This window comes from Xiphophorus maculatus, chromosome 16 (assembly GCF_002775205.1).
Source record: "Xiphophorus maculatus strain JP 163 A chromosome 16, X_maculatus-5.0-male, whole genome shotgun sequence".
NCBI classification, from domain to species: domain Eukaryota; kingdom Metazoa; phylum Chordata; class Actinopteri; order Cyprinodontiformes; family Poeciliidae; genus Xiphophorus; species Xiphophorus maculatus.
In genome coordinates this window covers 17,774,798-17,801,780 of record NC_036458.1, presented here as the reverse complement: position 1 = coordinate 17,801,780, position 26,983 = coordinate 17,774,798, and the positions used below count along the sequence as shown (strand labels likewise).

Here is a 26,983-nt window from a genome sequence, read left to right as displayed (position 1 = left end):
GCATTTTTTAAAAAGGAAATTGGTTTAATTTATTCGTGGCACAAAGAAAGTAATTGTGCCATATTTGACATTTGAAACCACTGGGGCAAAAGCACAACAACTGAGCTTGTACACTTCTCCACCTCAGGAATATCACTAGCATTTTGACTATGATCTTGTCCCTTTGTTTATGGGATGCCGCTTAACCAAACAACGATGTTTCTTCACCAGAAGAAAATGCCAGCAGTCCTGTCAGCAAGAACAATCTGAACTGCAAGAGGAAGATGACGTGAGTGGCAGGACTGCGTGGCAAAACATCGAACAAAGCAGCTCAGATTACAAACACACAATAGGAAAGTTACTTCAGTCTCTGTCATTTCCCGAACTACAACTAAACGAACGCATCATGTTACTGGCAAAATACCCCACCAACTGAACATTTAACGTTCACAAGAGTCTACTGGGCTCATCTACAAACACCTGTATTAGATCTTGTTTCCTGACTGCAGCCAGGCAGACCTGGCACAGGCTTTAAACAGCGTGGAGAGAGGCCTTGGCGAGCTAGACTCCTGTTGCCATTTTTGTGTCTTGCTCTCTTCCTACCGTCTCTGGAAAGGAAACATCCTTGTGAGTGGGGTGGAAGACACAAAGACGAGGCTTTTGCAACAAGGAGTAAGAAGACGAGAGCAAGACGACGCAAGAATCGAAGGCAGAGTAAAGTCAATGATCAACACAAAATGCATCAGTCACCCTGGGCGCCTCCCCACGTGTCTGTGCAAGAACATATGTGTGTACGGGCTTATATAAGGGGGTGAACAGCCTACGCCAATGTATAAATACCCACAATGCCACTGGTGGAGAAGGGAGAAGGGTCACATTGAGTCAGCATACCCATATCACTCCTCCTCCTTCTGCCTCCTATCAACTCATCCTCTTTTGTCCTCCTCCGGCTCAACATCTACAATTTTTTTTGGCGCAGTTTTTACAAAAGCACAAAGGATTTCACTTGGCAGGCAAACACTGACCTCTAGTTTGTGACGACTGCATGATAAGCAACGCTGCAAACAAAACAATTTTAGTTTAGTCGTGTGAAAGACAAGGCTTCCAAAAGAAAGCAGTTAATTATTATGAAAAGGAGGCTTTTAATTTGAGGGTGCTGCCACAATACAGTGATTGCAGCCCCGTATACATTTAGATAAAAATTTCTTTGAGTACACAGGTGTGAAAGGTGTGGCCCTGGGGAAAAAGAAGAAAAAGTTACCAGGATTCTTGAACTTTAAATTCCTTTGCCAGATTTGATAATTGAAAATAAATAAATAACTTTCTTGTGGTTTAGTTATTTCAACCAGATTCCACAGAAACTACTGTCGTGACTAGAACTTACTGCGTGGAGCTTAGAGTAATGCGGTGCTTTCGCACTCTTTCTGGGGTATTTTTTCAGTCACACAAAAAATACCTACACTACATTATCGAAAACTAAAGCACCTCCATCCATCACTTTTAATGAGTAAAGTGAAACAGCTATGAATCTACAAAAAGCATGTCTGTTAAGCAGCCGAGTGCATGCTAGCTACCTGAGCGGATAGCCTTACTATCAATGACAGCAATATTAACACTAATATTTGCATTACTTTGTTAAAGGTTTTGGCTTTACTCCAGATATTAAAATCAAAACAATAAGCAATTACCATAGGTCATGCTATTATAGCTGTAATAATAAAGAATAAGTGTTGTATTTCTATTCTGTTTTAGTTCGCCTGTATATTTGCTAAGCTATGTCTGTTTAAATGTCCTTGGCAACATGTTTGTTGTTTACAACCATGTTTATGCTATTTTAGATTTCTCTATTTTAAATGTCTTCTTATTCTCTGTTTTACTGAACAATTTATGTACATCAAATGACATTAAGGTGCTTTTACTCAAGGTTATGAGAATCTGATGCCTGTCCATGCCTAGAATTTTGAATTTAAAGTTTATACATTTATAATATTAAATTGTAAAAAGTATAAGGCATTATTTATTTATTTGCTTCTTGTAGGTGATCATATTGACCCCTGTTTCTACCTAAAGCACAAGTTCTATAAGTGTTACAAAATTCACAGTTAAGCCTAAAGTTATTCATAGATGTTGCAGACGTAGGTAAGTAATTTAGCAAATGCAACCAAATAGTTTCTGATTGAACATGATACTGCAGTGATGTTCAAGGGTTATCGCATTATTACAGAAAATAATAATAACTGTGCAGAAGCTAGCATATTGGATATTATTTTTACCCTTTTAGGTGATCAGTAAAAGCATTTATTGACATTGCAGAAATCAAATTTCTTCTTATAGTTGGTGAGAAGCTTTTTAAGTGTTTCCAATGGTATTTTTTGCCATTGGAAACTCAAAGACTTGGAAGTTATCAATAACTTCCAAGTCTTTGAGGTTGGAAGGCCTCCTCGCCACCACCCTAATCTTTAGTTTCCTCCACAGATTCTTTGTTGGACTGAAGTCTGTCTCCCAAAACTAATACTTATTGACAGAAGATTTTAAGCCTTAAACAATAATCACAAAATTATTAAGTAAAGACCATTAGGGTAATAGGGAAGTGAATATGTAATGTGATTTAGAGCGAGGCTTTTTCTCAATTCTGTAAAATCTGTCGGTCTGTGGACTCATTTGCAAGCTTTAAAGCTGCCAGCAAAACCAACAGAAGAATGATCCTGTGGAATAATCAAACACATGGAGCACAGTGCTGTCTGTCTGTCATTCCTCCACATTCAGTTTTGAATGAGCCTTTCAATAAAAGCTAGAAAAAACAAATTACTTTGAAGATCAAATTTGCTTGAATTTGAATTTGCAAAAAGGGAGTTTCGACTTGTAGAACCAGGATAAATCTCATAAATCCAGAAGAGAACTATCCCGGTATCAAGTAACTCTTCGAAAGGTCCCCCAAGTGTTTGCTGTTTGTTTGTTTTTGCGACAGATTAAACTGTAATTGTGACTGAGAATGTCATAGTTTTTAAATTAGCAGAACTGCAGTGTGAAAAGCAACTGAAAACACTCACTGTGAATATAATTCAATAATGTGTTACACCTTCAAATGAAGGGAAGGACAAGACAATCAATTTCTTGCTTTTTCAGGAGTCTGGCCAGATTCATGCTTGGTTTTATATCCGTTTCAGCTCTGTGCCAGCTCTGTGAAAGTTCTGGCACATTCTGATTTTATCTGCTCCAGCAAACACCTCCATCCTTATTCTGTCTCTCTCTCTCAAGTCATCCATCTCTCTCTTTACCTCTCATTCACTGTCTTGTCTGACTTTATATCCATCAGACCCTGAGCAGACAAGATACATGGATGTCTGCCATGATTCACACTGAAATGCCTTTACTGATAAGCAGAAAGACTACAAACCAATTACATGCCAATGCATGAGGATGTTCAGCAAAATGAGGTATTAACATAGCGACCAGAGCACTGTCAAACAACTGGGTTGGTTACCGGACATAAAGAATAAAAATAAATAAATAAATAAACTAAAAACTTAAAACAAAAGCAAAGGTTGTTTTTGCTTTATGGAAAAGCAATTTTGTAAATAGGCATTTGCAAGTTGTACTTTTCAACTCTATATTGCACTGAACATTATCTCCCCCCCATTCTGTTATTTACAGAGTAACACTGAAGTTCATCAAGCTGATACTTGCTGGATAATTAGTCAGGGTACATTGCCTATAAAAAGTTTTCACTCCCTAAAATGCTTATTCGTGATACTTTTTTTTTACATCAGACTAGGCAGGGGTGGGCAATCCTGGTCCTCGAGGGCCGGTGTCCTGCAACTCTTAGATGTCTCCCTGGTCCAACACACCTGAATCCAACAGCTGAATCACCTCCTAAGTGCAGTCAAGTTCTCCAGAGTCCTGCTAACGACCTCATTATTTGACTCAGGTGTGTTGAAGTAGAGATGCATCTAAAAGTTGCAGGACACCGGCCCTCGAGGACCAGGAGTGCCCACCCCTGGTAGAGCCTGTGTATGACAGACATCACACACTCCATATCACCACAAACAGTATCCCCATCACAGTGAAGTTTTGCTATTTAAATAGCTTTTTTTGAAGCAGTGATTGCAATATTACACAGATTAATAAAATATTCCAAAGATCACAGTGATTAAGGCATGACCGTTGCAGTTTGGCTTGCATACCTTGCCTAACAGATGACCCAGGCCACGGGTGGTTAATATCCAAAGACCACTATAGTATTTAATACACCGACCACAGGACTGACGTGTAATATAATATTTGTCAATTGCTCCCAACTCCTAATAAGAACAGCTGGCAAACTGTGTAGTAGGTCTACTAATAAATTTTGTGCAAATTTGGGGTATAGTTTATTTTTCAAATTTAAAATAAAGGCTGTAGATAATATTATTACTCTAGAAGTCAATATTTTAGTTCACGGTAGCTGGAACAATTGTGTTTTTCTGATTTAAATCAAAGCAATTTGATTATAGATTTTTAATTTATTTATTTATTTATTTTGCATAAAAACAGTCCTACTGCAAATGCTGGAAAGTCTTCTTTACTTCATTTTACCTCACATTCACATTTAGGTGCAATTTATTTTCTAAATGTTTAAATGTTTAATACAGCAAGCAGATGTTTAACATCCCGACAAAGTATGACAGAAGTACAAAAACACATATTTCAGAATAAATTATCAATGGCGATTTTGAAAAACAGTGCGTTCGAATGAGAAAATGTGTTTTTAACAGCCCCATCATGTCTGAAAAACAGAACTAATTGTAAACCAGTGTGGCATTTATTCTGTTAGTCTTTGCACTAACAATAATTGATGCGTGTGCCAGTGTGTGTGCTTGCTGTGTGCGTTTGCGTGTCTAAGTGTCTGGAGGGCTTTTTATGTACTCTTACTGCAGAAGTACATCTACCTCCGCAATCGCTGAACATGTGCAGCCAACTCACAAACACACACAGCAACACACATAATCCTGTAACCCTTCTGTATTGTATATCAACTTTCGCTTTTGTCTCCATCCCTCACATTTTCCTCCCTCCGCCCTTCACTGCCACTTCCTTTCAGCTTCTCTTAACTCCCCCGCAAACAGAACCTGCTGTTTTGGGCCAGACGGCAAGAAAAATACAGAGGATAAGGACAACAGATTTGAGGAACGGAAAGCATAAGTGTGTGCAGTAGGTGTGTGTGTGTTTTTTAGCATTCCTGTTTCCTGTATTTAATTTGCAGAGAAGCAGTCATTATCCTCATTGTGATGCTTTATCTGGTGATTTCCTCATTAACTCAGGGAGAGAGAGAGGTGGTATGAAGAGGACGAGGGAGAAAGAGTGGGAGAGAGGACGCGGAGGTGAGAGTGGAGAGCTGCGGATAACGAGGGAGCTGATGAGACGTTTGAATACCGAATAATGTACAAAGTACATCTTACAAAGATGCCAGGATTCACTGTAAAATAAAATGCATAAAAACAACATTTATCAAATTATTGCTATTAATAAAAGCAACTTAAATTCCTAAACAGGTGCCCCTTCAAGGAGCCTGCTCTTCAGTTCTGGATCTTCTTTACACAAACTTTTTGCATTAATTTATCTGCATTTCCCAGCTCACTCTTCAGCCTGCATGCAAACACTAACACAGTTTCCTTATAGAACATGCATAGTGATGGTATCTGTTTCCTAATGTGAGTTTAAAAACGGAAATGTACTGATCGGGGTTTTTTTTTTTTTAAATACGACACCAACTTATAGTTTTCTATGAGGTCTGATCTTTTCTTTTATTTCAAAGCACTACAGCATGTGAAAACCTATTTGTTTATACTGAGTTGTAATTCAACAATTAAATGCAGAAAAGTTATGATGAATAAAAAAAAATAGCTGGAGGTTCCTTGATATAAGTACAAGATTTCAATCAAACGAAAACGACAAGTAGAGATGGCAGTATTGCATAATTTACTCAATCATCAATCTCAATGATAAATACACATATGGGTCCATCTGTTTGTCCTCTCCATTGGTTTTGTGTGTGTATTAGTGGACGAGAGCCCAAATGTAGCAAATAAAGCTATACAATGATGGTGGTGCTCCTTATTTAAATTAGGCCTGGATTTTGAACCAAGTGCTCATGTGACACAGAAACTCAACAAGTTAAGTAGCACAACATAGAACAATGCTAACCGCTATTGTTTTTGTTATCTGTCCATGTATGAAGAGAACAAAGCCTGGAGTCGTACATTCTTTGAATGTGCACCTTCACCTCAGCTGAGTACTTCACATCTCCACTGGGGGTGCGACTAAAAAGTTTCACCCTGAGACATGGTTTTAAAAAGTGCTGTGTCGGATACTCCGATCACTGGAGTTGCGCAAACGAGCAGCTGGATCGACTGATCGATGACCAAGAACCCGAATGTGCTCCAGTGTTCACAGGAGAACCTTCCAGAAGGACAACCATCTCTGAAGAAATCAGACCTGTGTGTTAAAGCGACCAGATGAAAGCCACTGCGTTGAGTTTGTCAAAAAGCTCCTGACAAACTTTCAGACCAGGAGAATTCTCATCAAGGATTGAACTCTTTGGTGTAAATGCTGGGCGTCACGTTTGGAGAAAACCAGACACGGGTCATCACCATCCCTGACGCGAGTCTGTTGGAGATATCTGAGAATGGCTGCACAAACATCTTTCATCCACCTGGATGGAGTTTGAAAAGTACTGCAAAGAAGTACTGCCTAAAGATAGATGCGCTAAACTTGTGACATCACATTCAAAAAGCCATTAGGCCAGGGGTGTCAAACTCCAGTCCTCCAGTCGCTGTCCTGCAATTTTTAGATGTGCCACAGATACAAAACACTGGAATGAAATGGCTTAATTACCTCCTCCTTGTGTAGATCAGTTCTCCAGAGCCTTAATGACCTAATTATTTTATTCAGGTGTTGTGCAGCAGAGGCACATCTAAAAGTTGCAGGACAGTGGCCCTCCAGGACTGGAGTTTGACACCCCTGCATTAAGCTGTAATTGCTGCCAAAGGTGAATCAACAAAGTATTAAGCAAAGGTTGTGAATGCTTATTTAGATGTGATTTCTTGGTTTTCTATTTTTAATAAACAAAAATAGAGGGCTGAACCTGTTTGGTTTTTTTTTTCAGAAAAATGTGCAAACCACTTTTCTTTTAAAATCCTCAGATATATTAGGATTTGTTGTCACAGATTAACTAAATGTCCTAAATGGTATGAATACTTTTGCTCTGTATCTACATGGCTGACATGAACTTTAAAAGCAAAGTTTTAGTCCTGGTACTCAAAGAAATGCACTCATAACCTGAGATATGATATTACCTTATGGCATTAAGAGACGAGTAAGCTGGATTCAAGACAAAAAAAAGAAAAAAAAGGAGGAGAACAGAATGGACGACATAGTTGAGGGATTAAGTGGCTGCACTACAAGGAGACTGGCTGAAAAAAGGATGTAAAAATGGAAGTAAAGACAGAAAAAGAGGTCTGAGATGCCTGTACTTCTGTCAGCTCGTGCCCCTGTTGCTAGGTTACCATCAAGAGATGAAAGGGTTAAAGTATCTCAGGAGCAACAGTGACACAGTTAGCTGGTCTGCATCAGAGAACGCACACACACAAGTTTGAAACATACACAAAAATGGAGTGAGTCACAACAGCGTCTGGATCCGTGTTCAGATTTGGCCGTTGCAGAACTGCACCGCGACGATCGCTCGTACAGTTGGGAGGGATTTCTTCTTATCGTCCTTACATGTTTCAGATCATCAAATAAGTGTTAATATCAGACAAATATAACCTGAGTGAGCACAAAACGGCAGGTACTTCATGGACGATTCCAAAAACTGGGTTATGATTTTCGAAATAGCAGATCTCGAGTCTCTTACATCAGTGGAAGAATTTTGGTCCAGTCTTCTTTGCTGATCATTTTAATTCTGTAACATTTTCAAGCAGGTGTGTAATTATTTATTTTTGGAAAGATGTAGCAGGACAAAGGACTTCCAAAAAGTTCCACTTTTTCACATGAGTCTGCAGAGTATTTTGTTGAAGTCTTGTCAATCATCTAGATGTTATTTGCAAAATGCGTGACGTGTCAGCAGGTTTTGGCCTTGGAAGTCTCATTTACCATTTTTGACCAGTTCCTTTCCTGTTGTTTACTAAAGAACAATGACCTCAACCAAAACGAGTGCTTCACATTTTCTTTTCAGTTTCTTTTATTTACATCCTAGATTAATGCTATTAGAGTAATTTTGGTTGGCTGGCCACTCTTGGGAAGGTTCCCCACTGTTTTATATTTTTTCTATGTGTGGATAAAGGCTCCTTAAAGCCTTAGAAATTGCTTTGTAACCCTTTTCCAAACTAATGGATGCCAACTATGTAGCATTATGAAGTATCGGTTTCTAAAAAGTATGGGAATATTTTTTATTTATCCTTAAGTCTACTTTGCGTTCCCAGACAAGTTGCTGATCTACAGATTGGATATTAATTTTTCCAAGGTGTAATAATTGAAAATCAAAACAGTGGTAAATTACAGTTAATTGATTATTTAACAAAACATTGGTTATGTTTTCACAGATAGATTTTTTTCCAAAATAAATGAAATAATCATTTGACAAATATGTCAAAATTTACTTGATCAGCAGAAACATAAAAAAAAGTCATCTGTAAGGCAGCAAATACTTCTTTCCAGCACTATAATTAAGTTAAAATGTTGACGGGAAATCTGTCCGGTAACATGTACCGGATATTCGGCATGTCTTCTTTTATAGCTAGAGATGTCTCTAGCTAAACACACCATAAATTTGCTGCATGCCAGTGTACACACAGTAAACATGCCATCAAATGGGTATTTACTTGTTTTACAGTATTTACATATAACAGACATGCTGGCTGATTTATCAATTTAACACCAAGGGCTGTTGATGAAATACCATAGCTAACTATAAAAGGACGAAGCATCTTTGTAACAGGATCCTGTGAAATCGTAAAAACCAAAAAAAACGAGAAATTATATAACCCCATTTTCCCGGTTTGCAATCTAACTTGTCATGCAACCATAGTCAGTTTCAAAGAACACTTTTAAACCAAGAACAGCAGCTTTTTCTCTTTCCCCCCCCCCCCTCAGCAGTTAGTAATCCAGGTGGGCCATCACACCTACACATCATGACTCAAGTTTTAGACATTTAGCTCATCTCATCATGCGCACCAATTTGCCCTGACTGCGATGGACAATGGATGGAGTTCAATCCGCTCACCTACGCTGCAGACATCCAAAACTGAGCGGGGCAGAGGTCCTGTGATAATGCAGGAGCCAAGTGTTGCAATAGTGAATAATTAAAGAAAAAATGAGCAAAGGTGGCAATTGATTTTTGTGGTGAGAGTGGAGTGGGTGGAATGCAGTTAGAAACACCCAGAGAGTATAGTTACACAAACGGAACAAGGAGCCAATACTTTACTGAATATTTTGCGAAGAAAACATTATGCAGAGTAATAGAAACGTTGCATCACTCCAACACAGCATTTCAGAGTTTCTTAAAGGACCAAAGCAATCTGAAGGTCATAAAATGTGTGAAATAGAGCCTTAAAATAATTTCAACTTTCATGGCTGTAGGATAATCTGAAAACTGTTATAAACATACAACTTTTACTTGTTTTAACAAAATTTTTTTTTTACCAATGACAAAATAATTCTCACTAATCTCACTAGTTTAGCAAATGTACAAATAAAGGCTTGATTTTTCTTAATTTATTTTAGCGTGAGACTGATCCAATGGAAAATGAATTTAAGACTTATGACTAACCATTTAATAGCATTATCACATACAATTAATGAATAGAGAAGATATGAAATATTGTCAAGTTTATTAGTTCCGCAGGCAAATGAAAATTACACAACTCAGACAGAAAAGAGTGAAAGAATTAGAGATTCAAAGTAAATGGTACAATATTTGTGTTGAGAAATAACACAAAGGAAGATGTTATTATGCATTAATCTACCAGGATTATTCCTGCACAGAAATATTCTTGCTACCAATAATCGCAACAGAACTGACTCTATGGCAGCTCAGCAGAGTCAGTTCTCCCAATTACCATAAACCAGGAGATTGGGCTGAATTTGCACCTGCCACTGATAAGCATTTAGGAGAATTTGGTGCAATTTACATATCATTAAAAACAAACACAAAAAGGTTTCCAAAGTTTAAATGATCTTAAAACTCTTCTTGTAGAGTATACATGAAGACTGAACACCCAGCGATAATTAAACACCATGACTAGAGGTCAGCTTGGCCATTATCACTATCTGCTTTTGGAAATTACATCAGCCTTTAATGTTTTTTTTTCCTCTTTTTCTCACTTTGTCTGTTTCTGTTACACTTCAAATTTGAGCTCAAGGTGTTATTAACAGAGAGAAAGACTGAAGAGAATATGAACCACAGCTGCTTTAGGGGAATCTTTAGCCTTGAACTCTTTTCGGTACAATCATGGTCTTCTTTCGAATTTTATTTGGGTTAATGTCAATGTTATGACCCTGTACTGGTATCACAAATATTAAATAAATTTTGACTGGAATCCTTTTAAAACAGAGCAAAAAATTAACCTTGTAGAAAATATTTAGAGGAGTATAGTTTGGGCTTGATCAGATGAAACAAATGTGATAAAATAAATTAAATCTGTTTGAAATCCATATTTTGCTAACATAGTTCTTCAAAAATGTTTAGTTCATAGCATCCAATGCAGAAAATACATTGTCATTCTGTATATTTTTCACCCAGTTGATCAGAAATCCTAATTTAGTCAGAGGCAATGAATGCTTCATGAACAGGCAACGAAGGGCAGAGCAAAAAGACACCAGTGAAACACATCTGCAAGTGATTGCACCAGCAAGAGGAAGTGAAACTAAATCTATAAAAAACAAGAGGACCATAAGCCTAAAAATATAATGGGAAGGTAATTTACAAAAAAGTAGGCACTTTAATTTTTTGCTATCTACTTTGCTATCTTAAAGTAGACACTATAAGATAGCAAGATGAACTGACAACATAACCAAAGTGTTATGTTGTCATGTAACTGTGTTTTGTTATTAAAACTTTGTTTAATAACAAAAGAAAGTTGTCTTTTTACCTGCATTATGAAGAAAGGTAAGCTGAAAAGTTGACAACTGATCTTGTTTTTTGACCAGCAAACAAACAACCTGATATAATAAGCCAGAGCAAATGATTACTGTGATAACATTTGATGGGAGCAATAAAAAGACAGATATTTGCCTTGCTGGCTATGGGGAATTATTGCAGGGATCTGATAAGATGGGGAAACTCATATCCTTTCCAGAGAGGCTGTAAAGATTGCCTGGTTACCTGCTGAACAACCACAACAAGCTACAGTCAGGAGTCAATGAGGTGGAAAGGCAATGCTGTACACGAAAAGCAGGAACTTAAGGCCTTTAAATAAAGCTTAGTCCACACTGACAAAAATAGATAGCAAAAAAAAAACCTTTTCCCTCTGAGATTTTTGCAAATTTTCTCAGTGTCTGACCAAGCTGCGATCTGAAAACCTCAAGCTTAATATTTAATTTTCTTTTGATATGTTGCAAGAAACGTGCAGTTTTTAAAGTATACAGGGTGTGATTAAATTTAGCTCAGGAGGTGAGACAATGCCTAATATTTGTTTCACGTGAATCAGTTTCTCATCAAAACTGGTTTAACAAAACTGTAATAAGTAGAATGATACAGGTTATAAATACATTTATTGATAATTAACCAGTTTGTATGTAGAGATTTTGGAGCTGGTGTTGATATAGGTTTATCTAAATGGGAATATTTGATTAATTCTCACACATTAAAAATGCTCTTTTATGAGTTTCTACAAATGAACAATTGTTTTCATAAATGTGTTAATTTAGTTTTAGGAAATCTCTCTTTGTTGTAACGTTATTCAAATCAGATTAGGCCAGGAAAGCTTTGCATAAACTCAAAATTCAGATAATCAAATGCAGCCAATATTCCTCTTAAAACAGATCTAGATGTCAAAATACTAAGAAATCATTGGTGTTCATCTCTGTCCATCATTTCCTTCCTACCTAGTATCAAAATGTTTTCACAAAAGGTGTGTTAAAGGTGGCTGGGCTGTTTTCAAAGTTACTGTCGCCAGCTCAATCAATGTGCCTGCAGGTATTCCAGTAGTTTGTGGATTTCATGTTTTAGAAATTAAACATCTAAAGAAATGGAGTAAAATATTCTTAAAATACGTAGATTTCATAGACATTTTAATTGAATGGCATCTTGCTCTCCAGAGGACCTTTGTTGAAGGATTAGTTTTCAAAAATGGCTACATTCGCTCTCATACTGTTTCAGCCAACATTTTCACTTTGCGGTTCCAGTTATTCTAGCAATGAAAAAAACTCATCATCTCATAAGCTTGCGTTTTGTTCTAGTACTGTGTTGCATTATGTTCACACATTTACACGGCTGTCGGACTGAGGTAAATCAGATATGCTATGATTTTCCACATTTTTATATCTCCATTGCCGGTGAATCCACCCGCGTTTCCCACACCATTCACTGATCTTAATGTCAAAGGACAAAAATGAAATGTCCAGCGCCTGTCTCGAATGTTTTGAGAACCTAAATCTTACTGGACTATTTTGCACCTAATCCTTACACTCTTCCCATCATTCTACACCCATTGAGCGTTTGCAGGGTTGCTGGAAGGCTGGACAGTGTTCATTGGGCAAGAACCACCACAGGCAGAGGAACATGGAGGAAATTAATGACAGGCAACACAAGGCAAAATTCCAATCCAAGAAGATGGAGGCATAAATATCCAATAATTGGCAAAAACAAAGAGAAACAGCAAGGAGAAATGCCTGAAATGATGAACTATAATCAACTCTTTCACAAGCAAAAGAGGAATAGGGATTACATAAGGCATGAGGATTAGATGCCCTTATGGCTGATAGATTAAAAAAATAGAATGATTAGGAAGCAATGCTAAAAGTTTTTATTTATGAGATAAAACAAACATGAGGAATTACATGAATTCAGAATTTGTACACTTGTGTGCTTGGCCATTAGCATGTCATACCAACTTGACCCACATTAACTGTTTGACCCATGCCGACATGTCTCCAAGGTGTCACTGTAGCGACGGAAATGTAGTTGCCTCAAATGTGAGCATGCCCAAGCCCTGCAGGATTGTCTGTCAATCTGTATCTTAAAGCATGGCACACACACAAACAAACTGCTGACATTGATCAGTCTTCAAATGTGTGAAAGTAGATCAGCGCAAAAGGAGCTGGTCCTCGGTGACAAGTAAAATTAGACTTTATCTCACAAACTCTCTTTTACACACCTGTGGAACATCAAAGACACACACGCACACATCAAGCAGCTAGAACTGATGGTCTGATTAAAAAAACAACCCAGAGATAATCTGTTTTCCCCTCTGCAGCTTGGCTTCTGTCCTCTTATTCTCTGACGACAATGATGAAATCACGGATGCACGGTTCCACACATTAGCTCTGCTCTCAAACCGCAAACAGGCTACAGCACAAATAGACCTTTATAACTAGCCCTCATTCAACTTACAGGAGAATGTTATTATAGACAGAAATGCAATGGGTGATACTGCATTTCTGTATCAATTGTTCAATTGTTCAATTAATATTTTAACCATAAATATAGCCACCGCTTTGTCTCAGTAAAATGTAATTTCTTTGCAATTCATTGTTTACAATATTTGCCTTTCCTCAGACTTTTTTGAAGTACAAATTATATGTACTAACTTAACATGCATTGTGACTAGAAATCCATCAAAGAATTGGCTGGTGACCACATTTGGTCTTTTTTTTTTATTATTGTCATGTAGGTCAGAAACTCAAAAATCCTATCTACTTTCTACTTTTTACAAGTGAACACACCATTTCTAAGTGTTACTATGTTAACGCTCTTCAGTGTGAAAGCTGTTCTTTCCTCAGTTACAGCTTTCACACTGTCAATAGCATCAGTGAATGAACTGAAAGAAAAGGTGTAAGAATCTACTTAAAAGGAAAGTGGATTTCCTTTTTAAAGGTTAATTAAGATTTTTTTTAGATCTTTCTTCTTCCAAGTTGTTAATGATAATAGTTCCTCGCGTCTATAATAGAAGTATGATGTAATTTCACCTTGAGCATGTTGGAAGTGCAAATCCTTCACTAGCAAACTAGTCATGACATGAACACTTCAGTTTAATTTGTTTAAAATTGCTAGTCAGCTAAACCAGTTTACATCTGACTAGTTTGTTAGACATCCACCTTTCCAAAGAGTTTGTTACTTTTCAACTTGGTTATGGTGAAATGTTGACTCTCTGCTGAGGTAAGGAAATTATTACCAATAATAACTTTCTAATACCTCACTTCAAACAAGTTCAAAATAACAGGTTGAGGTTGTAGGTTCAGGCTGCAACAACAGACACCAAGACTTCATTAAGAACTACATTGCAACAAATTTTTTTTACCGTTTATATATTTATTCATTTTTGTGTCGTTTTATTATGCCTGTTTTTGTTGTCAACCCTATTCACCTATGAACCCACAAGGAGTCACACAAAGACACAAGTTTGGACAATTTTTTGCGTAAAATTTATATTAGCAAGCTAACAAATAAAAATAAATAAATAAATAACAGAGGTGTTATTTATTTGATGCAATAATTCATTTTTCTAAAGAAAGGTTTATAGTTATGTACACTTCTGTCTGTAAACTGATAAGCCAATTAAATCACACATGCATGATTTAATTACATACTGGATGTGGAGGGAGCAGCTCTGACTACAGCTGGGAGGGACTGACTCCTTCATGAGGCCCTGTCTGTGAGTGTTTGGAATGAGGGTCGAAGCTTATAGATTTTTCAAAAGAAGATTGCTTAACTTACTTACAAAGTGGCAAAGTTAGCAACATTCATCTGTCTGACTGCTGTGGCAGTTGACTTACTTAATAAGCTAACATTAGCTTAGCAGACTCCCAATGTACCTTCAGGAAACTGACTGGCAATCTGTGACACAGTTGTGTACATTTTAAAATCTTTGAAGATATCTTGATAGCTCTCCTTTGTTGATTGTTGTGGTGTAGCCATAAATCAATCAAGTTATGTTTTTATGCCCCTTCTCTGTGTGTCTGCTAATCAACAGCTAACATTAAAATTACTGATCCATAATTTGATTTGAGTACTGTTTCGTAGTCGATTCAATCATGAAATGCATTTTTTTACATTTTTAAATATCATAATACTATGTAATATCTGTACTTTGTTCCTTATTATCATAAACTCAGGATTTAACTGCCCCTTTGCCTTAACAGTAGCATACATTGTAACTTCACATCAATCTGGAGGAAGGACAAACCTCAGAATTTGCGCCACAACTTCTCATCAGAGAGCGGCTTTTCACCTACACTCTTCGATTCACAGTATTTTGCTGTGCGCCGTGGTCATCAACTGTTTCGAGAGAAAGCTCTTTGTGTCTGAAAAGCACCGGGGAATGATGGAGAAATCAATGCACTATAATGCTGCAATATTTTTGGCACTGTCAATAAGTTGACTGAGGCGCACTGTAAAGACTGCAGCAGTAAGTCACCAATGACCACAGAGTGCTGTTGTATAACCAGAACCTTTACAAAACGCTACAAAGAAAGTGCTTGAAAAGTCGCTTGGGTCGGGTCAGACCTGGACTGACAAGTGTTAGTATACAGACTTACAGAATTCATGCAGAGCATTGACTGTATGCTCTGCAAGGTGCAGGATATTGGAAGTAAAATGTCTGCAAAAGAACCACTCCAGAAAAACATACACAAATATAATGTGGTGAATTAGAAATACGTGATTGGCATTTGGAAGCAAAATCTGGGTGCAATGGTAACAGCAAGAAAAATTACACTCAGAAACCAGAGGGTATGTTTCACAAAAAAATATATCAAGAAATTAGAAAAAAATTATGTAAAGTTAATAAAAATAAAGCAAAAAGAGCATCAGAACAAAGCATTAAAAACAGCATTCAGGGATTGGATAAACTTATCCAATAACCTGAAAATCTTGGTGTAAATGAGCCTCCTTTTATTAGTACTTCACAATGTTAATGAAAAAAAGACTACAATTCAAGCTTTCTGGATGAAGATAAAAGTTCTGATAATCTTTTCTGTGGTGCATGGCAATAATCATCTGAGTGACAAACTGCCTGGGACAATAGTTTAATTTCTAACAAGAAATTTGACAAGTTTTTTCACCTCGTAACACCTCAGTAATACGTTATCTAACTGCAGATAACTAAAATATCGGCTCCCACACAGACTGTGCAAGGGAGAGGCTGAAGCTTTTTCTACCAGATTTTCCTCAGTTGATACACTGGGGTGATTCCTCCAAATATAAGTCAGGATATTGGACAAGTTGCCAATACTAGGATCAACACGGGTTGCTGATGGTCTCAGTACATCCACCACATCCTTACTGTCCATCTATCCATTATCTTCATGTGAATAACACAGCACCAAATTACACAATGTTATTAGGTCATTTTTATTTATATTGAGCTCAGTAACCCTACCATGTAGAGAGGTTATTTCCTGATATCGAGACAGCAGAACTCCAAAATAATTGTAAAAACAATGGGATTGTCAAAAAACAAACATTTTAAAAATATATTTTCAATTTAGGAAATTCTTTCTTCTTTCTATTTTGTAATGTTTCCTGAATGATGTGCACTTCTGCTACTTTCCAAGGAGAACCTCTCACCTATGAGAGACGCATTGAGCAAAGATGGCAAAAAGAGGAAAAGAAAAGCAGCAGAATTGACATCATAGCGTGCACAAATTGATGCACGGGTGGTGTGAAACATTTTGCGATACCCTCAACCTTTTCATCACTGAAAAAGTGAGGAGCGCAGCAGGAAAAACTGCAAGGTAGGAAACGGCAAGATGGGTACTGACCGATACCAGCAGTGTTTGGCAAATGAAAAAATGTCACATCTACGTGGGGGAACACTTCAGGTTTTGAAGATGTTGTGTTTTTAATATTGGCCAAAACAGCTATTCATTTTTACGTTTCCATGAACAAGCAGCAGAAAAGGTAGAAGAAAAAAAAGGTGACTTTCAATCTGTCCCTTCAACATAGCTTACCGTTGTAAAGATTTTTGAACATGTGCATCAGTGAATACCAACATGTTCTAAAGCAAAAGAGGGAAAACAAACAAGAAAAATATCCTTTCAGGACCTGGTTCAACATTAACTTATGCCAAGCATTCTCCTGAGACTGTCAGCATTGAAATGATCCAAAAAATTTTGCTTTGTAATAAATACTTCCCACTGTCAATAATTAGACTTTGCCTTCTTCTTGTTTATATTGTTCTCCCATCACACCTACACACACCAAGTCTGGCCTTCTCCTCTTTCTCCCATATATTCATCCATCCATCCATCCAGCTGGTGCTCTCAGTGATACAATCTATTTATAAAAGCATCAAAGTCCACAAATAGCACACAGGCACTTGTGGGTAAAAGGGGAGAAAAAGAAAAGTGGAGATAAATTGAGGAGTTAGAGGGAAAGCAGGAGAGAGAAAAGAAAGAGAAATGAAAAGAAAGCAGGAGAAAGAAAAAAAGAAAATGAAAAGAAAGCAGGAGAGAAGCAGGAAACAAATGCAGAGCTCAGAAAGCAGAGGAAAGGTAGGGAGTCGGAAAGGAGAGATCAGAGATGTTAAGAACATAAAAGTAGCGGAAAAACAAAAAAAAAACTGGATGGCTGTCAAATGCTTTAACCTGTTTCTTTTGGATCGAGGACCTCAGTGATAAACCTCAATATGTGCTCATGGCATGTTAATGCATGAAAACTCCTTTCGTTTTTCTGTACGCGTTTTTATTTGTGTGTGTGTGTGTGTGTGTTGGGGTGTGTGTGTGGGAGGCGGGCATTGGATCCTTCGGCCTCCCACCCACGCAGGTTGGAGTTGCAGAGGCACCTGAGCAGCGATCAAACGTGCGATGTTAGCAAATTTCCACCAGCTCATTTGAAGCTGTACCGAAGCATGAAAAAGCAAAAAGAAACCTTTTGTTTACGTCCAGGAGAACTGCCCTCAGAGTCCAGGGAGCTGCTGGATGACTCCCAGTTAGGCAACATTCAAGTAAGCTTCAACAAACCTCTTAAATGGGGCTTTTTATAACTACATATTATCTGTTCTGAAAAGCACTAATAGCTGCCCCATGCAATAGATTCATGGGCTTGTTTTAGGTGCAATCTTCTCTTATGCACGCCTACACCATGTTATCTTCCCTCTTTTCTACCTCATCTTCCCTATCCATTATCTTCTGTGCCTGGCAAAAAAAAAAAAAAAGTCTCTCCAGCCAACTCTCTGCTGGAATATCATTCCCGCACACCTTTTTTTTTCCCCACTCGGTTTTAACCATCTGCCTTGTTTTATTTACAGTGAATTACCCTCGAGCCGCCGGCAGCATCACATGTAAATAAAAATATCTACTGAGATTTACATGCAGCATATTAGAAATTGGGTTATATTTAGGATTCTAAAGAGGACATGTATTCACTATTATTTACCAGTCCAGCTTAATTTCCTAATTCAAAGAAACGACAGATAATAAAAAAATAAATGATGCAATTATTTCCAATGGTTCAAGAAAACAACATTAAAACATCATGCGTGAAACACATTAGGAGTTTATGAAAGAAATACATTGTAGAGTCACAAGAAGTCCTGTTTACAGTGTGCCAAATGCCATGTAGGCGGCACAGCATAAGCGAGAGAAGGTGCTCAGTCGAAACACTGTGTGTGGCCGAATTTAACACGCTTAATACAATGAAACACGGTGGCAGTGGCATCATGCTGTGGGGACGCTTTTCTTCAACAGGGACAGAGAAGCTAGTCAGAGTTGAAGATAGAGCTAATTACAGGAAGAATCTGTGACAGAGACAGGAAAAGACTTGAAACAGAGGCGCAGGTTGATCCTCAAGCAGGACAATGATCATAAACTTAGAGCCTGATCAAATTACACAAATGTGTTAGAATGGCCCAGTCAAAGTCCAGACCTGTATGTGAAGATAATTTAAATGTTCACAGATTTCCTTTATTCAAAGGGAACTATTTTGCTTCAATTATTTTTGCAAAGAATTCTGTGTACAAATAAGATATCTCAGCAGCCTTAATGTAATTTAGATGAACTGAACAACAACGCATAAAATTATGTGTCATTTTCCTTTCACTTCACAAATGTCATGGAGAGTCACTTAAAATCCTAAAAAAAAAAAACCATTAAAGTTAGGAGTTATAATCTGCACACAGTATAAATAGTGTGGAGATTGTTTACTGCTTGTAAATCACTTCACATCGTGTTACAGGTCTTAAAGCCATTTCCTTCCTGCACTTGACATGAGCGTCTTTTAATTTTCAAGAAAATTTCACGTAGGCCTCCTTCCCGTTCAACGCCCTTCCCACTCACATTCCCATCCTCTCTCCCTGTGCGCTCAACGAATTCCTCCCCCAATTAGTCAACGAGTCTTCCTCTGCTTCTGCCTCCACCTCCTGTCTTGCCTTTAAAATCTTTTTATGCATCTTTTCTATTTGTTTTTGCTCCTCTAATTCTCTCTTTCCCCTTATCGTCTCCAACTTGTGACGTTTCACACCCTCTGCCCGCTTATTCTATCTCTTTCCAGCTCCACGAAGGGATGCCATGTCCATTAACTCTGCGAGGAGCAAGTGGAGGACACTTAACACCCGTGTTCAAAACTAAAACCCAACTCTTTATTAACACACTCGTTTCCAAGCATGTGCGTAGACGCAAAAACACAAAAGGCAATCACACGGAAGCAAATGGAGTGCATGCAGCTTTGCACAGGCAGCCATTAAAGAAATAGGCACTCATTAACAGAAACACAGAGCACATTGCATGTGCACACCATCTCACAAGTGTTGAATATACACAAAACTGAAAGAAAAAAAGAAAAGTCTCAGAAATTAAGATGATATAATAAAAAAAGTCCCTGTTTAGTCAGACCCACAGTATTTCAAGAGGTTAGAAAATAAAACAGCTGAATCCCATTGAGGCATTCCAGGTTATTGTTTACAGCAACAACACTGTAAACACCGTCAGCTGCTTGTACCCGCAACGTTTTACACAACTTTGCACCATGTGCAAATATCAGCCGGCTTTACAGCTTGTGAACACCCAAGCAAATAAACAACTGTGCTTACCCAAGAATTATTATGTTTTATTATTAACAATCTGTGTTTTTTTTCTATAAAATGACAGATCTGTGGAGTCAGAAGAGTATACATTAAAATACAAATTTCTGATTCTCATTTTGAAATTATTTAAATGAATCGACATAAAGTCTTAAAGGCAAGATACTGAAGCAAACGGTTCGTTGATGGGAAAACAATTATTTTATATTCATATTAATGAAATAGATATTAATCAGTTTTTTTTAACATGTTATTTAGCATTATCCCCAAACAGTATCTCGTACTCAACATGACTCATGGTGGGATTTATTTGCAGCCTGCTTTTAGAGTGAACTTGCATGGACGGCCACATGTGGGCATTTTGGCAATTATTTTGAATGTTTAAGATGGCCTCTCGACTCGCATCTCATCATAAGGATAACTTAATATCTAAGGTTTTAACATGGCAACTCTTCAATATGCTGAGTAGCAGTGTTCTAATCCGTCCAACCTAAAATGATGTGAATAATCTTAGGTATTAAAATTGGGAATCAACTCGGAGGCATCCTAATTTATTAGGTCTTATGTTGGTTTTTGGTGTATATATCATGTATTTAGCAGGTTATTAGACTGCAGGTGTCATGCAGTGAAGCTCTGGATGCCAGTAATGCATTTTGGCCTCTTGGATGAACTTTGACTATTCTGCCTGAGAAAACACAGGCAGAATGGTGGAGACAATATGATGATGGCAAAAAAGGGAGTGGGATGCTCATAATTGAATATGTCACAGCAGTATTCACCAGCCACTTGGATGGATGGTCACAATATTCCTAACACTGTAGAGTTCAAATGATATACTAAATAATAAAACAATAAATTTATTAAAAGTCCACAATATCTTTGCTTTATGAAGTCAGGTTCAAGCCAAGCATAATGCCTTTAACTTGCAATGTAAGGAAAAAGTAGCAGGTAGAGATAACATGACAGCATTTCTGTCTCAGCTCCCCTTCCCCATGAGAGCGGAGAACTAAAAGCTGCTTCAGCTTTGCAGATTTTTTGGATCGCAAATTACAATACTTTCCACTCGTGCACACCATACGCCGCTGATTTATTAACATTCACACTTCATATTGAAAACTTTGATTTTAGCCTTAGTTTGTGCAGAATAAATTAATGTTCCACATCTCTTCCCTTTTGGTTGTGGTCTGTGAGCCAGGCCATAGCAGCTGGAGGCTTGTAGTTTAATCATTATTGTTTGATATTTGATAATTTACCAGTTAGAATATAGCAGTAAAGGTGTAAAAAGACCTCAGTTTGGAGATTCCTTTGGGATGCCATCTTAAGGAGGGAGGTTGTTACGCCCCCTACAGGACATTTACTTTATGCAACACTGATTACTAATATGGGAAACCTGAGGACCTCGTTAATCCACTGGCACGCTGCCAACGTTTGCTTTGTAAGTTATATTGATTGCACATTACAAGACTTTCAGATGCATCCTCCACTTATTTAACAGACTTTCACACTTCCTATTGGAAACTTTGACCTTTTCCTCAGTTTGTGCTGAATTAACACAAACTGATTGTAGATTTTGAGCCAGCTGTTATGAACTTTACCACAATTTGGCAATAATGCACAAAATCGTTTTCCCCTTGGTGACCAACGAACACGAGAATTGTGTGTGGGGGGGGGAAAGCACAGCAAAGACTGCACTTTTTAAGTAATCTGAAAACAGCATCACTACACACCTGCATCCTCACAACACTGCACAGGGATTGGAAGAAAATTGGGCTGACATTCTGCACCTCCATGTGCTGCAGTTTGTTGGACAACAGGGCCCTGCAGAGGTTAGTGACGGGAGCTGGATGGCTTATTGGAGAGCCTCTATAATCCATTCACAGTCTTTTTCAGCACTGCTGCTGCAGACAGACGCTCTTCCCATCCTCTCCATGAACTTTTTTAAACTGCTGCCATCAAAATCAGAACCATCAGACAACTACACTGCTTTTTGCCTCGTGCTGTTGAAATACTAAACTGCTGTTAAGACTGTGCATATTTCCATATATCATTTTGCATGGTTTGTTGCACCAATATGTCATGGATCCCAGAGAAATCCCGAAATGACAATGAATTGATCTGACTGGATTTTAAAATAGAGGCTTCCAGGGCATATTTTAAAATTGGCACCAGTCAAAGCCCCTAATGCACAATAAGAGGGAACAAAGTGATGCTTGATGCTGCAGGACTGATTAAAAACAGAATGTGATCTCTGCACAGCATGTTCTCTCATAGGTCACTGTTATTTAATTTTCATATGCAGTGTAACTTTTTCTGTGCATTGCAACAAATGTTTGCTGCTCTAATGTAAATGCAAAGTTTTTAATTCACATAACGTTCAATAAGGGACACAAGCTGCATGTGTATCTTTTCAAGCTTATACACTTTTTTAAATAAAGGTCTGATGACAGAAAGCATTTCATACCACACAGACTTTCAACAGATCTAAACAACATCAGATCAGGCCAGTGAAAAGGAAGTGCAACAGGCCACATCCTTGTTAATTATATGCAGTGCTACATGTGGCTGCTGGTTGTCTCTGCTGCTTTCTGAGAGCTGGCACAAACCAATGTTTAGGACCCATCAGCAGACCATAAACTAGGGGCCCATTTCATTCAGGATAAAAGCCATTCCAAATTGAATGAAGCAATATATTTTATTTACTGCTCTTCTAACTGTTTAAAGTACAAGCAAAAGTAGACATACAAAGCCCCTTGCAAATGGGCAAGGGCGTTGCAAATGCAAGCCCAACTTCCTTTTTTTTGCCACTCTGATAGTGCAAAAAATAGCAACGCCATGTGCAGTTAACATAGCTGATTAGCATTTTGCTGAATCTACTGTAAATTCAAACAGATGGACAAACTATTTAGGTCGTCTGGACAATAAACAACCAATGGCATGCATGTTTGGCTACAAATAGGACTGAAGTACATAATATATGCGAGATATCAGTTGGTAGATATTGCCACATTCACACAGAGTATCTGTGTGACTCTCTGAAAAGAAGTGAAGCACACCCAAACACTGGTGTGTTGCTTCATTCCTTTTGCGTCTACATGTGCATCTGTTTGACCTTGCGGAGAAATTCCCCGAGTGATACTCGGAAAATAAAATCAAATCACACGTGAAACAAGATAGCTGGATTGTTGCTGGTGCCTAGTGTTTACTCTAACACACACTTTTGTCAGACTGTACAAAAGCTCGAGTTCAGTCAAACAAGTAAGACGTCCCTAGAAGCACACCACTGACAGCTTACACGTCGTATGTACACATGTGCTAATTACCAGCTAACCAACTGCTGTGTTGAAAAGCACCTCCTACATCCCAGAGCCTATAGAGGGCTGTGTCTGGATGCTTCGCTGTTGCTAAGGAACGAGAAAATCCTTGAACATCCAACTGGCTGTAAACACAGTGGGGAGAAAATAAAAGATAGACTTCAAGCAAACTGAATAAAGATAAAACCGCCAAAAGCTCCTCCACATTTTTTTTTAAATGTTCCTGTGGTTGATTAGATCATTTGTCGAGGGAAGACCGGAGAACAGGGATGATGCATCTGACTCTAAAGGTTTGAGTCCACAGAAGCTAGGCAAGCAAATTTTAAAATGGTTTTGCTACGTATTTTTTTAAAATGTTGTTTGCAAGGTCAGATAAATTATTAACGATGCAGGGTTAAATATTCATACCCTTTAATCTTTTTCACATTCTATCACATCACTGCCTGTGATTCTGATAGACCGACACGAAGCAGTGCATAGTGCTGAATTGGAAGGAAAAAATGAAGCATAATTGCTGAGAGTTTTGCAAATGACAAGTGTAAATTGTGATGTGCATTTGAATTTAAACTCTGGAGTAAGTGCTATTACTCCAATCACAATACAATTCCTCAAGGTATGTCACTGCAAGCTTTGCACATTTAGAGATGTAGATTTTTAGCCATTTTACTCTGTAAAAGTACCTCAAACTCAGTCAGAATGGATGGAGAGTATTTTTAGGACCAGTTTCGAAGCCTGACACAGATTCTCATTAGGATGAATTAAGCCTCTGCTTCAGTCTAGAGTCTTTTGCAGTCCCTTCCCATCACTTGTTTACAAATCCCTGCTGCTAGTGCGTCGCATTATGTGTCAAGAGAGCTAAAGGCAGATCTATGCCACACTTTCCAGATTGTATATTTGCAAGAAATGTTGAAATATGTGTAATTTTCCCCCCACTTTTCGATTACATTACTTTGTGTTGGTCTGTCACAGAAAATCCAAGTGAAATTCTGTGGTGGTATGTTTGCATGTTGCATGTAAAACAGTTGCAAAACTCCAAAATGAGTAAACTTTTGACCCTGTAACTCTATTCATCATGTGTAGTTTCACCTTCATGTTACATAATTTCTCAGACACTCATCACTGAACCATGCATGACAGGACAGGAAATTTGTTTGGGCTTTCAGTGACATTTTTTTCAGCTTTTGTTTTTGTCGCCTAAATCTAAACGTTTGCTGTTTTACATACGCAACTTCATGAAACAAGGGGCCCAGACACTCTGATTATGTCAACGTTAATAACAGTGCAAATATTTATTTGCTTCGACTTGAAGATTTCAAGCTTCAAGCACACTTCACTGTTCCACCCCCCATTTGTTTTGACAAACAAAACACTCATAAGCATTAATTAATAATCATTGTTATTGTCAGTTCTTTCTTTTCACCAGCATTTATTCTATTCCCAGAGCTTTGTGATGCTGTTCTCTGTGCCAGTCAAAATTAATTGCACACCAGGGATGTTGGGTGGCCTGTTTTAAGTTTAGAACTGAGCGTAGGAAACGGTTTCTTCAAACCAATTACAAGTGCACTTAAAGAACAATGTTTGACATGCTGTATTTTTGTCTTTTGAGTGAATTTGTGTCATTTGAGAATCAAGAGAGCTTGGCAAACGTGAGAAAAGTGCATGTGTGCACTTTCAATTGACCTACCTTGACACTGGAATCCCTGCTTCCCAAAACCCCTGTGGAGAGAAAACACCAGAGGGAAAAAGTTACACAAATGCAAAATCTGACTGAGCAAGCACATACATTGATCAATAGCGTCCGATATTTGCATAAAGCAAAATGTTAACCATCGAAAATTAAAAACACACCAGGAGAGGTGTGTCAGTGTCAGATATTTTCTTAGGGCATGACCTGTTCTGTGCGTGGAGTGAACGCACGCAAAACTTTACAACTCAGCTGGGAAGTACGGCAGCTGCACCGAGGTAAAATGATCTGACACACCTCCTCCAAAGGTACATGGGGATGGCTGCAGGTGCAGGTGCATGTATGAAAACACACACACAGACGTCTACACAGAAAGTAGCACACACACACACGCTCTGCCCAGCTCATTTTCATAGTGTAGCTACAAATAGATAATCTCCACAGGTGTGACATCTCTCAATGCGCACATTATTCTTTTTCACATTGCTTTTTGACCTAGACAGACAGACAGACAGACAGACAGACAGACAGACAGACAGACAGACAGACAGACAGACAGACAGACAGACAGACAGACAGACAGACAGACAGACAGACAGACAGACAGACAGACAGACAGACAGACAGACAGACAGACAGACAGACAGACAGATAGATAGATAGATAGATAGATAGATAGATAGATAGATAGATAGATAGATAGATAGATAGATAGATAGATAGATAGATAGATAGATAGATATTCAGCCAGTGGGATCTAAAGTCCCAAACATAATCTTCTAGGTCAGATCACTTAGTCATTCACAAATTAAAAAGCTTGTCACAGGTCTGAACTAACAGCCATTCTGGGACTGGTGCAGAGATAATAATAAACGGGACAAATTAGGCCAAACTCCAGCACTAAATTAATTTAACAACCTGAGTGCAGATCTGTGCGACTGTCTAGTAAACCCAGGTGGCCTGCATGGATGGTGAGATGTTTGCACAGGTTACTGACAAGCAGTGGGAGTTTTTGCCTGAATAGTTTCCCCAGGCAAGCCGCTTCTTTAGGCCCCCACCCCGAACCCCACACACAACCCAGAAAAAGAAAGGCTGCCCTGCTGAAGCCGATCCTACTTATAAATTGCCCGTCTTTATCATTCAGTTAATCACATCCGTTAAGGACTTAAATGTTTTCCTCTGTTTGACATTAGGCTAAAAGCTAGGAATCAGATGCCAGCATCAGACTTCATAGCCACCTGCAGTATACAGTAAATTCAAAGGGTGCCAAACACCAGGGGAGGCTACCCCCTTCCTGGAGATGCAAAAAAAAAGCAAAAGAAATATGGGGTGTAAATAAAAGTTGACTATTGTTTCAACCATTTCTGTCGCCCCCCTCTTGACTGTGTCTGCCTTGGTGGTGAGCCCTATAACACATAGCAAAATGTTAAACATTTATCACTGAGAAATTAGGGAGAAAAACAATTAAACATGTATGTGCTAAAGGGCCCTTATCAATTATTTTCTCCAGGGTTATTCCAGCTGCCAGGCTTGTTCTAAAAAAATATATATATATATAAATAAATAAACATTTTTCATCCACTCACTTTTTCAGCCAACTTCATTCCATCAAATGTTGGTCTGCAGCTACTCTTTCTTTTTTAACACTACAGCCCACATATTTCTTGGTCTTCCCTTTTTGCCTTGGTGTACAGTTATAGCATCAACAAGTGTGATGAATGCTGAAGTAGTCGGTTATTATAAGAAGACGGCAGCCACCTACTTTCTCTATTTCTTAAGGGCAAGTTAACATGGCC

General features: G+C 38.1%; 1 protein-coding gene across 2 annotated transcripts in view; it reads right to left on the bottom strand.

The window, feature by feature from the left end:
* Positions 1-26,983, bottom strand: part of prkcb (protein kinase C beta) — a 91,383-nt gene that overhangs the window by 63,739 nt on the left and 661 nt on the right. For both annotated transcript variants that reach the window (XM_023348692.1, XM_023348691.1), the window contains exon 2: positions 25,188-25,219. In XM_023348692.1, coding sequence (XP_023204460.1) covers positions 25,188-25,219 — 32 coding nt within the window. The remainder of the gene's footprint in view (positions 1-25,187; positions 25,220-26,983) is intronic.